The sequence below is a fragment of the Caretta caretta genome, chromosome 7 (assembly GCF_965140235.1).
Source record: "Caretta caretta isolate rCarCar2 chromosome 7, rCarCar1.hap1, whole genome shotgun sequence".
Lineage (NCBI taxonomy): Eukaryota > Metazoa > Chordata > Testudines > Cheloniidae > Caretta > Caretta caretta.
The window spans coordinates 86,357,830-86,375,794 of record NC_134212.1 but is presented as its reverse complement, the minus strand read 5'-3'; the positions used below and the strand labels follow the sequence as shown (position 1 = coordinate 86,375,794).

Genomic DNA, 17,965 nt, shown 5'->3' with positions numbered 1-17,965 from the left:
GTCACTTATTGCTGGTCTGTTACATTTATGCAAGCAAGGCTGACAGTATATTGCATTATTTTTATAACAAAGATTTACAGGTGCCCCAAGACCATTTTATGGGAGACACCATAAGAGATCCTTAGGAATCCCCCTCTGGTGTAAAGTTGGTCAGACTACTGCCACACCAGCCACTGCAGGAGTCCCAGCAAAAGCAGAAGGAGACTGGTCATTCATCTGTTAGAATGCCGTAAAGTAGCTTTACGAGAGCGTTAGAACCAGGGTGCTATGGAAGATGCCCTGACTGCAAAATTTGGCCTCATGGAAGGCCCAGTCCCTGGTCTACCTGACCACAAAAGCCTCCACCAGGGACATTCTTGTTGCTTAGGCACTTGCCCCACTGTCTTAGCATAGAAAGTCTAGAGGCGGATACACAAATCCACACCCCAGTTCCCAAGAAAAGGAAGATTTAAAAAGAAACAAAAACCCAGGAAAGCTTTTGTGGCCATCTGTCTAATGCACTAGCAGAAGGGGTGTTTCACTGAACTCATGACTAGCTACCAATCGCTGATGAATAGAAGCATGGTGTGATAGCATGCTCCGACAGCGTCATTTGAAAGAGGGACAGTCTCTTCTACCCCATCCAAACTGGATAAGTGCCCCATGCTGAGGTGTTTGAACCATTTCAAAGTATTACACAACTGTCCTCCACTCTCCTGTTTTATGAGCTGAACTTGGACCGAATCTCCACTTTGTCTGACCTTTGCACTCTTTAATTGCTATGACCTCACTTTGGCTACCACAGCAGTGTTTAAAGTCCATCAGAGAGGGGAGTATACATGCCCTGTACTCGAAACAACCCAGCCCTATTTCCACCTCACTACATGTCTGTGCATTAGAGTTTCATGAGCCTGGATTTGTTTGGTCTGACTGCAAGATGAAGCAAGTTGTCAAGACAGTGGTTCTGTGCCTGGCCCTGAGTCTAGGAAGATGCAACGAAGAAGTAACCCCAGACAACTCAGTCAACCAAGCTGCCCCAGAGGAATCATCTTCAGCAGACTGGGGCATTGGGACTATCCGAGATGGCTTTGAAACCGTTAATGGCTATTTTGACTCTTTTTTAGAGTTGCTAGGAGGAAAAAATGGGGTTTGTCAGTACAGATGTAGATATGGTAAGTGGCTTCTTTCCTTTCCATAGGGTCCTGGGGGTTCAGGCACCTGTCCTGTGAACTGGTACACCTATTTCAGGCCTAACTAACAGTTCTTACTAGTAAGATACTGGCTATATCCGTTTTGGGTTTGAGCCAGAAGATGGGAAGGGTGAATGCAACAGATATTCTCTGGAGACACAAATCTTGTACATTCTGTATCTGTTTCTAGGACTTATGACTGAATTCTGCATGTTGCTGTCCCAGTACTGTCCACACTCCATTAGCTTTCTAAATTGATACTAATGGAGTCCTTGGTGCTGCCTCTTTAACTCTCCGCTTCCTCCTCAGAATTCTTGGTGGGTTTTCCCCCCCGACCTTTTTCCTTTCAAACTCCCCTTTGCTTGTTTTTAAACTTACAGCCTTTCCCCTGAGCTATGATGGATTCTGTTCGTGACACTTTCATTGATAGAGAATTCCTTAAAACAAAGGGCAACTCTCAGTCTAACACTGAGTTAGCAAGTCAGAAACTAACCAGCAGGTAGGGAGGAGGAGGGGGGGCTAGAATTCAACCCTGTGTTGATAACTAAGCCTGGTATAGAGAGACCACAGTGGGGAAGCTTGTGCTTCCCCCACCCTGGGATGGCCAAGGGCCAATTTGCCCCACACTGAAGATTAAGGGCTTCCCTAAAGGGTAAAGACTCCTTTGGACTTTTCCTGCTACTGGGAGATAAGGGAAGGGAAGAGGAGAGAACATGGGTGTCTTAACACACTGCAGTTCTCAGTCATCTCGGGCCCCAAAGTAGGGGACAACTCTTCAGCAGAGGGGCCAAAGACACCCCAGAATAAGGGACCAACCCTTAACACACTTTGGGCCCAAAACATGAAGAAATAAAGGACTTTGTATAACCCCCAGTCATGCTGTTTGCTTCTTTAACATGTATCAAGTTTATACTCTTAGATTCAGCCATTCTGAGGTCAGAGGAACAGCAGGTCACCCTAGGACAGATGTAACTCTGATTTGCCCCCCATAATCCAGGGAACTTTCAGAATCAGCAAGACAGCTTTCTTTCCTGCCCATCCCAGTTTGGTTAGACAGCCAAGCCCTTGCAGGCACAAGGAGTAAGGGGTCTTTCTGGCTCTAGCTGTACAAATCTATCAGCTTGGTAGGTGGAGTTTCTAAATGACTCATACAAGCAGCAGACCAGGCACGCTACAGCAATCTCTGCAGCTGTCAGAGTTTAATTATTCAGCAGTTCTTAGTTCTAAGATTAATAATGAGGGGAGGCGGGACTGAGAGAACTGGAGGGTAAATAAGATCTGTTGTCACTATTACAAGAACCTTTAACACTCAGTCTGTTCCAGACAGTTGTGTGTCTTAGGCTTTAGATTTAAAAAAAAAAAAAAAAGGTACAAATCAGTTTGTCTTTGAGACAGAATGTAGGTGAAAGCTTCTTGGATGTAGTCTAAAATGTCTGTAGGTGAAAGCATCCTTGAATATAAACAGCCCCCTGGGAAATCAGTTGCCCTACTTGTGCTAAAGAACATAGGAGATTTGTCACAAGGAAGGTCTTACCTCTAAAGGCTGTAGGGGGGAAGAGAATCTGGCAGGCAAACTGCCAACAAACTGAGGCCAGGGCTTTGTGACAGTGGCAGCCTGTGGGTCTGATGAACCATAAAGAGAGCTCCTGTGCGACAGCCATAACTGCCACTATCCAGGGAAGTGTTTAAATATACTGGAACAGAAGACAGTTGTATTCAGATTAGGTTTCACAAAGCCTTATGGTTCCAGTCCTGTAGTGTGTGTGTGTACCTAAAAGTCCCAACTACTTCAAGAGGAGTTTCAGATAGTAGGAAAGCAGTTTAGGACCTGATCCTGCATAACAATGGGCCTAATTCCCCCCTCACACAGAAGAATCAGAAGAAAATGCTTTGACATACCATGGTATCTCCATGTAAGTGAAATGACAATCAGGTGCCCACAGAACAGAGTGGCTCAAATCCATGGAGAGCATAGTTCTTGTTAAAATAATTATGTTAAGGGTGAACAATTGTTAGTTTCAATAAAGGCTCAGGATGCCCTGCAAGGTGGGGAGAAGACATTTCCTTGTTAAGGTCTTTTAGGCCTCCTCTAGAAGATGAAGTGCTGGAGGGAGACCCTGGGAGCCCCATGTTAAAAATTCTGCCTTCAGAGCAAAGGGAAGATTGCTGTGAGATCCTTGCCTGACAGGTTCCCCCTTTGTCTGCCAGGATCACCTAAACCACTGTCTCAGAAAGATTTCCAAAGAGCAAAATTTTGGCTTTGGAATGGACCAAATGGTAGTTATTTAAAAAAACCCCAGCCTTCTTTACCCACAGGTGCCCTATGAGGTTTTGGCACTCAAACATCCATACCTGCCATTCAAGAATTCACACTAGATATTTCCTGTACTATCAATAACTCTATATTCGTCAGGAACATTTCCAGCAAAAAAATGCAGATGTTTGTTTGGTACATAATGTAACCTCCCTCCTTGTTTGTAGTCATGAGAAAGTATTTGTTTTCCCCTTTAAAACAAAACAAGTAGATTCCTTCACTCTCCTCTCTGCTAGCATGTGTTTCCCCTTTAGCCTGTGACTAATCACTTGTCCCAGGGGAATTAGCACAGTCCCTTGTTGAAATATTGGCAGGACATCCTGGAGGTTTTTGATGATCCATGCAGTCCTATTTGTCCATGCTTTCTCCCCCAATTCAGGCATCTGAAGCTGCAAACTGGGGGGGCGGCAGAATCCAAAACCCGAGATAAAATAATTTGTTCACAGGAAGAATAAAAGCAGAATCCCTTGACCTAGGCCAGCCATCTGCAACTACATCAGGAATTGAAGATCTGGTCTCTTCTTCCCAGGGCAACTGTTACAAACTCTGCCTGCTGCTCTTTTTTTCAGCCTAGTAACGCTGCTAATAGTCTGTATTGCCAAAATGAAGGTCAGGACTTACTGGGAAAGGCCATATCCATCTTATGCTGATGAGAGTGTTCCAGGCTTTCTGCAGTTGGAATCTCTCTTCTCCTGGCTGCCAACTGACATGGTTCTTAGTGGATTTCTCACCAGCAGAGGGCTGTATTATGGAGGACTGGGAATGCACAATGTGACATATAACCCAAAATGGGGGTGGGTAGGGGTTATGGTTATGTGGTTGTTAGCTGAAAAATATTGGGAGGGATAGTAAGGTATTTCTTTAGGCAAGTCAATGGTGAAAAATGAAGAGCCATGCTCACATTTCAGACGCCAGGCTCTGTGGGTGGGCAGGCAGGCAGGCATTGCAGCATTTTGCATGGCATTGCCTCTTTTTCAGAGTTTTCCCAAGGGACCCATTTTAACACTTAAGAGCCATAGAAGTCATGATTTCCAGCACAGTACCAAATGGGTCTGTGTGAAAATGGGCAGTGTAGTCTAACATGCCCAGGGCTTGAGAATCCAATGCTAGTGGGCCAGCGCTGTCCCAAGTCTCTGCTGAAAGAAATAAGCAGCAGGGTGACATTTTAACTCCATTGTGGAGGGCTCGATTACCAACATTTACACAGAATTGGATGTCCCCTCTCTTTACTCCTTGAATATCGCCCAGGTGGACCATGTGGAAGTGACTGGGGGGCTCAGGAGGTCTGAGGCAGCTGGAATGCAGAGTCCTGTGTCCCCAAGAAGGACTCAGACAAAGGACTCAGAGCCTGGGAATGTGACCTGGAGACCCAGAGCTAGAAATAGTAACTAGACTCAGCCCAGACCCAACTGATTTAGAGAGACATATGGGACTCGTGTTTGGGTCCATTTACAACAGACTGGTAACTGTCCAGGAGGAGGACTGGACCAGGTTGTAAACACTGGAATCCAGGAATGACATGGCTCTTCGTAAAGGGTGAATGTTTATGGGAGGTACAACCAGGTCCTCAGGGAGTGCTGTACTGTGTTTCACTTGATCTGAAAGGAGCAGCTTATGCCTCTCTTTTTAAAGACAAGAGATTAGGTGGGTGATGGTCCTCTGTCTGGGCATGCCCTGGTTGTTCAGTGGAGCCAGGATGCCTATAGGAGGGTGTATTTAAGACACTCGTAGTACAATATTTCTTGTTCTTTGCTTTTGGTTTGCCAAAGAATGTGCTTACCTCTAAGTTTGACACCACTGCAATCTCACACCCCTAACTTTTCACATTTCTCTGTCTTTCAAGGGAAGGCTCCAATGCCCAGACCGAACTACAAGCCACAGGAGCCCAATGGCTGCAGCTCCTACTTCCTTGGTCTCAAGGTACCAGAAAGCGTATGTACTGCTGCTAACATCTACTTCCCCCATGAAATAATTCACTAACCGGAATAATCAGCTAAAAAAGATATTAAATAGTGAAGAATGTGGTCAAGCTAGGACATGGGCTATTGGTATGATAACTATTGTATTTTTTTCCTGGCTGCAGCCAGCTCTTGGGAAAGGTGAGGATACTGCTCAAATATTGCTGAGACAGTCAGTCATATCATATTACAGTACTAAATTATCTGCCTGGGGTCTGCCAAGGAGATGGCTGTCTACGATGGCAAGTGAAGGAAAATGTAACTTTAAGGATATCCATTTAATTTACTATCTGATTTGCTAACCAGCAGAGCAATCATCTCCCAAATGTTGATGGCTGCGGCTTGCAGTGGATGAATAATCCTGTCAATGGGAATTACATGTGTGAATGCACGATATGAAACTCCAATTGTCTTAGTATTTATTGGAGGATAAAGTCTACTTAGCAGATAAATGCAGGAGAAGCAAATGACTGCATCAGGGAAGCAGTTCAGAAGGTACATGGCAATCCATGCCTTGGCTACGGAGCGCTGGTGCAATAGAACCCACTTAATGGAAACCCAGATAAGTATCATGCACTTTTAACTGGGTCCATCACCCTGGAACATTCAGTGTAAGGCAGTTCAATTACTGGAAGCTTAGAGATACATGGCAATGCCTGGTGTTCCCTCTAAAGCCTATTTACAGGTGCAAATTGGTGTTTGCTGTCATAAATCTCCCACTGTGCAGCCCTTTGGTCCCTTTCTACTGCTCCCCTCCTCAATATTGAGTACTAAATTCAACTTGTGTACAGGCTTTGTATCACGGTTATTTTTAAAGCAATTAATGAAATCAAAGTTAATCTATACCATGAGAATGGTTTCTTTAAGAGCCTCTAAGAGCCAGGCTGGCTCATTAGCCTATTTCTGTTCCCACCAGGGTCTGCACCAATTAAGATTCTGTTTAAAAAAAAATCCCTTGTGGGCTATTTTTGAAGTTATATTAGTTCCTTAAACTGGACATCATCACAAACCTCTCTAGAGGCTTCTGTCATCTCCTGCATGCATGTGCATTCATGAGCGTTAGAAGCAAGGAGGGGAAACTAGACCCCTATACACCTCTGGAATGTGGAAGAGAAAGTTTCTAATAAGTAATTTAGAAAATAAGAACTTCATGCCCACCTTGATATGAACAGGCCCATGTGTAACTCATAGGTATTACTAGAAACAACACACTCACTAATGGGAGAGTATAAACCAAAAATCCAGAGTGTATTTGTTCTTGACCTTACAGCTCTGTTTGTTCCAACCACAGCATTAACACTGGAATTGTACAGCAGAAGCTTTGGGGAAAGAGGGGCATCACCACCCCTGGAGAGGAGGATAGACCCTTCGCTAAGTACAATGCCTGAGCAGTGCTGTCTTCCCTTTCTCTTCCCCTGCCTCCAGCTGGATTTAGGTATCCCTGCCATGACTAAGTGCTGCAACCAGCTGGATGTTTGTTATGACACCTGTGGAGCGAACAAATACCGCTGTGATGCTAAATTCCGCTGGTGCCTCCACGCCATCTGCTCAGATCTCAAACGGAGCCTTGGTTTTGTCTCCAAGGTTGAAGGTGAGTTTTGCACGGAAGCCACTCTTGCGGGAGCCAGGTGGCTCCAGCCCCATTTTCCAGAGGAGCGGTAGCAGGGGGTCCTTTTCCTCCAATATGGCAGCAGGGTTTTGCTGCAACTGCAGTAGGACATAGTACTGCCACAGCTGAGCGGCAATCACGTGTGACATACGCTTCGATCATGAGGCTGAGCTCGCCCTAACTTTGGCTTGAACATTGCCTCCCTCCTCTCTAAAACAGAGCTGTCCCAGACAATTACCTCACATGCTTTTATGTTTGAAGTTTATTAATATTTTAAAAACAAAACAGCCCCAAGCTGTTCATTTTTATCTTAGGGTGGGATTTTCAGAGCCACCTATGGGGATTATCAGTTATTACTTTCCAATGGGAATTGGGTGTCCAAATCCCTTAGGCAGATTTAAAAGTCTCAGTGTTAATGTTTTAGAAAGGGATTACATTTTTCCACAGTATTTAACTTTATGACAAAAGGTTCTTATTAACAATACATTTATAAGCCCCAATTTCAAGGTTCAAACTCTCTCTACCATTCTTGATTTGGGTCGAGTTGAAGCTGGCCATATGGGCTGCCACCTCTTCTTTATTAATCTTTACATCCGAGTAAAGCCACTGTGGGGGAGGGGACAGGGAGAATGAGACACCAGAGAGGGTAATGCCACTGAGATGCCAACACCCACCCAGCTGATCTTCTCTTAATCCTGAAATGGAGACAAAAAAATCATCTCCCACCTGCCGCAATGTCTGAGAAACAGAGGTTGGCTGAAGCTAAATACAGATTCCTTCACAAATCAAGTGAAAGTTACAGGCACATCTCAGTGGCTTGAGTGCAGGGCCGGTGCAAGGATATTTTGCGCCCTAGGCAAAACTTCCACCTTGCGCCCCCACCCCCCCTCCCCCAGGACTCTCACACAATTGACACAAAGTATTAGCAAAATAATGCAGCAGCATCAACCCCCAGAGCCTGGCAAGCCACACAGCATCCCCCCCCCCCCCCCCACCTTCTCCCAAAACCTGGGCCAGTGCACTCCACAGTCCCCTGCCCAGCCAGCTTGGCCCGCTGGTTCCACACCTCCCCCCCAAAGCCTAGCCCAGCACACAAAGATCCCCCACAGCCAGGCACACAGCCCCCCCCCGCCCCGTCACAGTGCCCAGCCAGACAAGCAGACCCCCCTTGACCCCTCTCTGCCTTCTCCCCCCTCAGCCCTGCTTGGCACATGGCTCCCATCTCCAGAGCGTGGCACGCAGCCCCCTCCGGCCCAGCTTGCCCGTGCCTCAGCCTGGCCAGCCCACCTGACCCTCCCCCCCCACTCCAGAGCTTGGCATACAGCCCCCCCCCCCCGCTTCTCCCCCAGCCCAACCAGCCACGCCACCCCTCCCCGCAGAGCCTGGCACACAGGGTCCGTCCCCCCCCCGAACTCTCAGCACCAGCAGGCCCCTGCCTCCCTCGCATGGGGCAGAGCCCCCCAGGCAGCACATGGAGCCCCCTCCCCGGCAGCCTGAGCCTTCCCCCTTGCCCCGCCCCCACAGCCCAGGCGCCCAGTGCTCCCTCCCTGCCTCCCACCTCATCTCCTCGAGTCCAGAAAAGCCGGGGCTGGGCACAGGGGTGGCACCTGCAGAGGGAGAGTGATCAGCACAGCGGGTGACCCCAAACCCGCTCCCCCTCCAGCTGGCCACCTCCCACCTGTGAGCTCATCGCCACCCATCCTGCTGGAGCCCTTTTTGGCGACCCCAAATCTTGGTGCCCTAGATGGTCGCCCAGTTCGCCTAGTGGTTACACTGGCCCTGCTTGAGTGTATATCACCTTCCTAGAATGGTGGAGTTTAAATTAGAAACACAGTACACACAGCTTTCCTCCTTCTCCTGCCAGCAAACCTCATGTGGCTTCTGAGACGGGAGGCCGGGCTACATTTGAAATTAGATGGACCTAGCTACATCAGGGCTGTGAAAAATGTCATGCTCTGTGCAACATAACCTAACTTCTACTGTACACAGAGCTAGGTTGATGGAAAAAAAAAAAAACTCTTCCATCAACCTAGCTACGATCTCTCAGAGAGATGGATTAACTATGTTGGAAAACCCCTTCCATTGACATAGGACCTAAACTACAGTGCTGCTGAAGCACCATAGCTGTGCCGCTGTAGTGTAGATATATCCCTAGCATGCTAGCCACAGGAGGCTCATTTAATTGGGAAGTGAGGGAAGTGCTATGCTTCCCCACCTGCTCCTGAAATACCTCCGAGTGCACCTCTTCATGTCACTGGGCCTCCTTTGGTAGTGCCACATGGCAGGTGTTCACAATCCCCATATTAATATTTTTCAGACTCCTTCTAGTGCAGTTGTCCAGAATATGCTCCGAGAGTGACTGCCAAAGACCTTATGATTGTTTGCTGAAACCAAATTTCCTTAATAAATGTTCTTAATCAAAAGATTAATGTGACTCTTAACTATGAAACACTGGTGCAGTCATCATTCACTGCTAGGAAGTCCAGTAAATTAGGTTCTTGCTGCCTCCATGGCTGTCTTTTTTAAAAAAAACAAAAAGACAACATTAAAACCCGGAGCTCTCATGAATGACTGTTTTTAGGGTATCCATTCCTGAACCCTTTGTCTGATTTTGTTCAAAGTTGGTAGAGAAATTTAAAGCCTGTCTCAGAAATAGCCTACCAATTTTGAGGCTGATATGACCATTTTTGTGAATTTCAGGAGGTGACTAAAAGTAGAAATATTTACTAGAAACAGCCGCAAACTTAGCTAGGAATCAGCTCCTGGCACTTTAATACAATACAGGCAATATTAACAGAGCAGGGACAATTTGAGGAGCAATAAGTAATTGTGGCTTCACCTCTATTGTGAGTGTGCATCAGATAGTCAAGGCAATGGACAGTCTAGTGGTCCTGTTGGGTTAATTGCACTACTTGGGCACCCAAATAGTGACAGTAACCAGAAATGCCTTTGTTCATCTTCAGTTAGCCCAGTGTCACATCCCTTCATCATATCCAGGCTGGACTTCTGCAGTTCACCTTACTTGGGACAGTTGGCAAAGGCCACATGGAAGCTACAGTTCATTATACTTAAGCCCAGCTGCTAAGTGAAATGAATTGGTGGGGCGCACTTCAACAAAGAAGTGCGCTGGTTCCTGATCGAATTCTGGATCCAGTTCAAGGTGCCAATCCTGATCTGTGAGGCAATTAATAACGGAGACCTACATGGTCTTGGTGACAACTTCTCCCTCCACCTTCCAACAAGGCATAGGTGACAGGTATGGACACTGAAGTTCATGGTTATCGAGATGAAATTCCTGTGGGCTGCAGACAAAGTATTCTGAGTGGAGGGTATCCATGCTGTGGGAGCTCCCTGGCAGCAGAAAACAACCACATAAACAAGCATGCATGGGTTATAGACGAAGATGAGGTGAAGAGAGAATTTGGGTTTCTCTGGCAGAATCAATGTGAACCTTCCTTTCTCTGCAGTGCTTAGATACTTCAGCCAAAGGCATATTAAAAACGCACAGACAGATTTATATAGGACTAAGTATCCTTTGTGGTTAAACAAATTAACAAAAACAATAATACAATTCAGAAAGACAGTGAGATAGTAGTTTGAGTCTAGGAGGGAGCTCAGCATTGGAAGGCATCACAAATGTGTGTTGAAAACTGATTTGGAGGAGAGTGTCTGGAACACAAGTAGTGAGAGACTGGCCTAAGCAGATGGCAGCTTGCTAGCAGGTGCAAAGCCAAAAATGGGAAAGAAAGACAAATGGGGCAGTTTGGAAAGAGGATTGGAAGGAGTGTCGGGATTTGGCTGGGGTTAGTGCTCCTGGGATTGGGATAATCCTGTGTCAGATTAATGAACAAAAGGAAAATTGGCAAAGCTGGTTGGATCGGTGGGCAGGAAGGGGCACTCCTGGAGCTGAGATGCAAAGAGATGAGCAGAGAAACACCCATTCTGGGCATAGATTTGGACTGCTTAGTGGCTGAGTTGCAGTGTAGCATGCTAGACCCCTTGCTTCCCCTTGTGGACTTGGAGGGAAGCAGCAATCTCTGTCCCTGGGAACTTGTGTTTGCAAGGGACACTTTCACAAGCCCTAGCTCCATGAGTAGCTCAGAAGTTGCTGTGAACAGCCCTCCTCAGTCAGAGGTCATTAGATGTGACGTTCTGAGTGACTGAGGCAGTTAATGGGCAGGGGCGGGAGGGGGGGAATGTGGGAGAATTCCCCCCCAAAAGGTTACTGACTGGCAGATCCAAATTTACTAGCACAGGTGTTCAGAACTCTGCCTATCTATTACCAAGTGTATTTCTGAACAACTGATTTTATTGCCTTCAGCCCATCAGGGAAAATGACCACCCTGTGGAATTTAGTATTAACTCATTTATCAGCCTGACCGGGGAATTCAATAGTGAGCCTCTTGTTAGAGTTGCCAACCCTGCAGGATTGTCCCAGAGTCTCCAGGAATTTAATATTAATCTTTAATTAAAGACTTTGTCATGTGATGAAACCTCCAGGAATACATCCAACCAAAACTGGCAACCCTAACTTCAGGCTGCTTGACATTTTAACTACTGTGTCATCTGGCTCTGCTCAGAGCAGGTCTAGATAACACCCATGTCAAATGCTGATGATCACTGGCACCTTGTTTACACTATTGCTCCCACCAGGGGACTGTAATGATGATATAGCCATGTGAGAAATAGCCTGAGGGTAAAAGCTTAGTTTAGACAAGGCCATGGTCAAATGGAAGGGCTGAGAAGTAGGAAAGAGTTGATACAGAGAGATCTTTTGAGAAGCTCACTTGTTATATTGCCATACATAAAGAGCATAATGTACTTTCAACAAGAAAAAACAAAAGGAAAGTCTAAGAGAGCACAGCTGTTAGAGACTGGACTGCAGCAGCACTGGGAACAAAATGGCTTCTAAATCCAGCAGACAGGGAGAAATAGAATTGTACACAAAGGCAAAAAGACACTGCTGTACCCCACACAATCCACAACTGGTTTGGAGGCCAGTCCTGGTGCTGTTTTAATCAGCAATGAAAGTGAGAGACCGCTGCTTACATGCCTGTTCTTTTCCCTCCCGACAGCTTGTGAATCTGTAGCAGATACAGTGTTTAACACTGTCTGGACTCTGGGCTGCCGACCCTTCATGAACAGCCAAAGAAGCGCCTGCATTTGTAATGAGGAAGAAAAAGAGGAACTTTGAAGAGCAGAGACCTCTAGCCAGAGATGACCTAATGCATCCCCTCTCTGATGCAGCTCTTTAGCAAGCCATTTTCCATCAGCCCTCTGAAATGGAGAAGTTATAATAGTATGGGGCAGGAGGAGCAGATTTTTGCACTGTGTATAATGCATCAGTTACAGCTTTGGGGTGGAGGGGTGCAGTCAGAGGCAGTGACAGCTACTGCCTACCTCAGATCCAATCTAACAGACCCATCTCTTTCCAGGTGTATCATTGTGGGTTATTTTAATGCCAATTTTCTATTGAAACCAATTAAGATGAGCAAACAGAATGCAATGCAGACAGTAATAAGTAGTTTCTGCAGCAGATGTTATACACACGTATAACAACTTCCTCTCTCACTGATACACCCTGCAAAACAAGTTTTCCCACTAGCCATCAAAGTTCCAGTCACTAGTTACATCTTTTAAATAAATTATTCAAATACATGAGATGAGATGAGCTACGATATCTGGGGGCAGGGTGGAAAAATTCTTCCCATTCTGGGGTTTTGGCTCAGACCCATTATTTACACACATACAAACTACCCCGCTTATCTGAAATGTTTAGAGGCTCCCCAAACTGTTCAGATAACCAAGGATTTTTGTTTGCTAAGAGAATGATTTATGGCTGGGGACATGGCCGAGGATTTTGAGTAGTTCCAATACACGTGTGCACACAAAGGTAGACTGGGACAAAGACCATCCACACTATACACATATAGGACTCTGCCCATAATTTCCACAGCAGAGGAATAAGCTTCCCCCCCACCCCCATTCCATTCAGCTGTACCTGTTTATTTTCCTCCTTCATAATTTAAAACCAAAGGGAAAAATTACATTAGTCTCCAGTAAGCACCTTCAGCAGTGTCCTTTTAAGGGGAGGGGGGATTTGCAGGAGGCAAAGAGTTGGATTTGATGGGACTTTGGGAAATCTTCAGGCATCCTTGTAGAATGGTACTGTACAGGCTATGTTTGGTAAGGCAGGGCTTGGTTTCACCCCCTCTCCTTTGGGTAGGGACATGGCTAACTTAAAGAGATGAACAATCCCAGCGGATTTATTTTTTCAAACATGTTTAAGATCTAAATCTGTTAAAGGATTCTCTTATAGACTTTAAAAACTACCCCCACTCCCCCCAGGGAATTTTGTTGGGGTTTGTTGTTGCTGCTGCAAGGGAGTTTCTACCAAGATGTTAGATTTCAGAGTAGCAGCCGCATTAGTCTGTATCCGCAAAAAGAAAGAGGAGGACTTGTGGCACCTTAGAGACTAACAAATTTATTTGAGCATAAGCTTTCGATGAAGTGGGCTGTAGCTCACGAAAGCTTATGCTCAAATAAATTTGTTAGTCTCTAAGGTGCCACGAGTCCTCCTTTTCTTTCTACCAAGATGTGTGTACCATACAAGATAAGTGGATCTAAAACATGCCTGTGTGTGTATATATATATTATACTTTACACACACACACACTCTCCCCGTCTTCCATTCACTTTTACACATTGCACAGTGGAAGTTACAACACTTTGTTTTTTTTGACAGATTCTGTTTTAGTTATTTAAAACAGTAAGCAGTAAGTTATTTAAACTACTGTCCCTGTTTTTGCCAGGCTTATTGGCCGCACATTGGAAAGTGTTATACATGTAACCTATATGGTCTGCCGCAACGGGAGGCTATTGTTAGAAAACATGAGACTAAGGTAATAAAAAGTGATATCACTGAGTTGTGTGGGGATTCCTCACCTCCCTTTGCAAGGGCCATTTTTATCTCATCAGTGCAAATTAGAGGTTCCTCTCAGCAGGTGATAAGCCATTGGCCAGTGAGTATTACAGTGCCAAAGTTCAGCCCAGTAGCGATCAGAATGTTTCCTGCAGAAAGGGCCTGATTGTCAGCCCTAGTTTGTCTGGGGTGGAAGGGGTAGGGAGAGTTGTGTGGGAGGAAATGTTTCTGGTTTCAGACACTGAGAACTTTATATTCCATTGTTAATTCTAAATGTCAGTTTATACGTACAATTAAATATCACTTGCAAAAATATCTTGTTTATTATGTTCAGTAGCTACCTTTAAATTGCAGATCTCTACAGTGACACATTAGAGCTGACCCAAGCATGCAATGACACGCTAGATCATGACAAAATGGATAAACAGAGGGGTTTTGAATGGAACCTTTCCATCCAAGCTTTGGTACTTTGAGAATATCACAAATAAAAATATTTCCTCTAGATCTACATAGCACCTTTCATCCCCAAAGCACTTTACAAACTGCAGCCGATACATGGAAGACCACTGAGCCTGCATTTTTCAGTGTAGTTTCCTTTTACTGACTTGGGGGGAAAAAACACCTTAATTATTTTTGGATGAAGCTTTTGAAATATCTTATGAAAGGATCCAAACAAGAGGAGTAGATGTGCTACGTGACATAAGACAACTCAAGAGTTCTACAGCCTAGCCAGAGATCACTGATGAGACACTGAAATACAACCATTCTGGCTGCTTAGCATCACACAGCTCTTTAGTGTGAGGTGAACTGAGATTAATCTATGTTCACTACAGTTCAACATGCTAAAACTTGCATCCTCTTTGCTCTCACCCCCAATGGATGCATGAAGGTAGCAACCCTGTGCTCCACTCAACTGCCCCTCCCAGCTTTTTATATGGGTTGAAGTACTTACAGTTCTTGTTTACAAATGATCCAGTTAAAATCTTCCCTCCAATTAAAATGCTTCTGTACAAAATTCAGCACCTCAGAGCACGCTTCTCACAGTGTAGTGAGGCACTGCAGCTACTCTGCCTCAGCCTCCCACCACGCTCTGCAGCCCACCCTGGCCAGAGCGATGACTTGGGCCTCCAGACAAACAGCATCCAAGGGCTCAACCCCTCCCAGGGTAAGAGAGTCCTTTAGAGAAAGGACAAGAGCACAAAACAAAGGAAACTTCACCCAGCTCCTTCCTTAAGGTCCCAGCTACCACAGCCTGTTTCAACACTCACTAACAGGCACCTGGACTCTGAGCCCCTCACCAGTGAAGTCCAGGCCCATCCTCCTGCAAAGGGCTCTAGTCAGCCACAGTCCTCAGGCAGTTTCTGACTAAGCAGCTTACCGCAGGCTAGGAACACTGTGTTTGCTCCTCTCCCTAATCAGCCCTTCACAGCTGGGCTTTTCTCCACTTAAGTCCCACATCCTGCACAGGTATAGCAGGGCAGGACTAATTGAACAGGGCTGATTGGCTCCAAGCCTCCTGATCCTTAAAGGAGCAGGCCAGCCTGTTACAGCTTCTTATGGGATCCCCTGCATTTTCATTGAAATCATAATAGCAGGGGTAACTGGTACAATGATTTAATGAATTAGCCTTTTATTCCTGGAATTCTGGGTTCAGACTCTGACTTACTGTATGACATCTGTGAAAATGAGTTAGTTCAGCTCCAATCCTGCACATCAAAAACCCGCCTCTCAGTTGTGAGTCAGCACCACAGAAGTTTAGAATTGGACTAGCCGTGAGCAATTCAGGTTATGACTCTGGGGGGTTGGCTGAGCAACATAGGGTAAATTTGCACAATGCCTGCTTACGCTGCATTTAGCTTCCAGCTCTGTTATGAGACACTCACGTGTTTTTAAAAAATTATCCCTGCATAATTGGAGAGCATTCTGACTGATTTGCTCGTCTGTTCTAGTCAGACAGGAAAGTTGGCAAGGAGTGGAAGCAGACTAAAGTGGAATTTTAGGAGAGCCATGAAGGAGGAGAATAGTTTATGGGATGGCTGAAGGAATGATAAAGGGAGCAAGTAAAGTTAACAAAGCACAGTCCAGTCCCAAATGCAGGCTAAGAATAAACTGCAAATGTTGGAGATAGGAAATTTGCAAGGAAAGGATCCTGCAGGGACTCAGTCTCATGCACTTCAAACTGGCAGGAGCTGGGAACACTTAAACTGGTGGTCTCAGCTCCCCTTGCAATATTAGGAGAGGAAAAATAGCCTTGTGTGTTGTGTTTATCTGCAGTGAACACCTGCTATGGAGACTAGGTGGCTCAGGTAATGGGATTAAACCCTTTCATGTCCAGATCACCAGTGTGAATCTGGCATTGCATGGTACAGGACAAAAGTTATTACAATCTGATGGGGGCTAGGTGATGTCACAAACCATGACAATAGCTGGTACCTTTAATTACAAAATCTAAGCAGAGAGGACAAGGCCTGATGACAACATAGGCTCCTAGAGGCAGTCCCTCCAGGTCAGAGAGGAGACAGTTATAGGGTGGTATAGCGAAGCTTCTGCTACTCTCCTACCTGTTCTGTTGATAAACGGGGATCTGGCAACAAAGCACCTTAGCTAGCACTTAATTCACATACACAAAAATGAAATGAACTACAAGAATTGCTGAGCAATATGAGCAGCATTATTGGAGCTCAGGTATGGGATGTTGAGATGAGGCCAATGTACAAGGAGAGATTCAGTCTGGACTTCCAGAGGCCACAGCTAAGATTGCACATTCCAAGCAGACTCTTCCAGAACCAAGAAAAGATTTACGGCTCAGACTTTCAATCTGATTTTCACTTTCCTCCCATTTACTTTGCAATTAATTTCAATAAAAGGCTGCAGATCAGAAAGGAGATTTTGATCACAGTTTCTCAGTAAGAACCAGCTACTGTGCCCAACAGTGAAACAAAAAGCCCACACCTTTTAGGTTAACAGCTGCAACAAAACAAAAATCTCTCCACAGCAAGAAGGTTGAAAAATTCATCTTATCTCACAGCTCAGGTTCTATCAACATAAGGAAATAGAAACATTTGGGTGTTTGAAAAAAGTTAAAATTATAATAGAAAATTACTAAAACAATCCTAATACAGAAGTGACTCAGCAGGAACAGAGGAGAAATATGGTAATACGTATGTTACATTTCCATTTTTTTTATTTCACAGTGGTTAGATAAGACATCAAAACAACAGTGTCTCTCCACTTATTCATATTATTTTACCAGCAATTTTTCCATTATTGCTCTTCTTCCAACACAGACTCTCTCTATTCATGAAGACAGGCTAAAGCCATTTTTGAAATATCACAGCTACCAAATAAATCAATAATGCTAAACTCTAATTTGTATTCTGAGTCTGGTTGCGGGCGGAAATAAAGCTCTGAAACTGAATACTGCGGATATGAGTTGTAATCCCCTTTTATAATGTTGCCCATTTGCAAGCGATAACAGATTCTGGACTTCGGACACTTTCCAATTGGAAGAAAAATTGGTGATACAGACTCAGGGGATTTTCTAGTGCAATTTATTTATTTACAAATGTACACAAGTCTTGTTTACCTTGAACAGTGCTGGTCCAAACTGCACAAAAGGAATTTCATTTGCAGAAAACCCCATGAACACAAAGTCAAACCCAGTAGCTCCCTCCTCTCTCACTCTTGGGCTCTGTCCCTACTTTCTGCACACTTGCTGATCTTTACTGCTGCCTCTGCATTGTACTTCTTACCTCGGAAATATCTTCACCCAAAGTCACTAGTCTTTGGCTGCATGGAGCCGCATGGACTAGTTCAGGCTGGCTTTGGCATTATTCCTCCCTCTGTGCTGGTGCGTTGCATTCCAAATGAATCTCAGACAGGTATCAGGATCCAATATTCAGTGTCCACTGGAGCAGACTCTCCTGCTAGTCTTCCTCCGCCAAGATGGTGCTTAACCCTCACAATGTCTTTAAGAACTTTCTGAGCATTTCA

The 17,965-nt window shown here is 45.2% G+C and overlaps 1 protein-coding gene across 2 annotated transcripts; it reads left to right on the top strand.

The window, feature by feature from the left end:
* The first annotated feature begins 580 nt into the window (after positions 1 to 580).
* On the top strand, positions 581 to 14,287 carry PLA2G12B (phospholipase A2 group XIIB). Of its 2 annotated transcripts, none has more exons than XM_048857533.2 (4): positions 581 to 1,151; positions 5,327 to 5,403; positions 6,867 to 7,032; positions 12,126 to 14,287. In XM_048857533.2, the coding sequence occupies exons 1-4, from the start codon at positions 761 to 763 to the stop codon at positions 12,242 to 12,244; spliced, it is 753 nt and encodes a 250-aa protein (XP_048713490.1). In that variant the 5' UTR covers positions 581 to 760; the 3' UTR covers positions 12,245 to 14,287. The 2 variants fall into 2 exon arrangements, with proteins under 2 accessions (XP_048713490.1, XP_048713489.1); XM_048857532.2 differs by having other exon boundaries at positions 583 to 1,151; positions 5,327 to 5,415.
* The last annotated feature ends 3,678 nt before the right edge of the window (positions 14,288 to 17,965 follow it).

What these genes read in the sequence shown, in the direction of transcription:
- PLA2G12B (XM_048857532.2), top strand. Translation starts at nt 761, where the DNA reads ATGACCTCACTTTGGCTACCACAGCAGTGTTTAAAGTCCATCAGAGAG. An exon ending in TCAGTACAGATGTAGATATG is followed by an intron (nt 1,152 to 5,326) that starts GTAAGTGGCTTC and finishes CTGTCTTTCAAG; the next exon opens with GGAAGGCTCCAATGCCCAGA. An exon ending in GTCTCAAGGTACCAGAAAGC is followed by an intron (nt 5,416 to 6,866) that starts GTATGTACTGCT and finishes CCCTGCCTCCAG; the next exon opens with CTGGATTTAGGTATCCCTGC.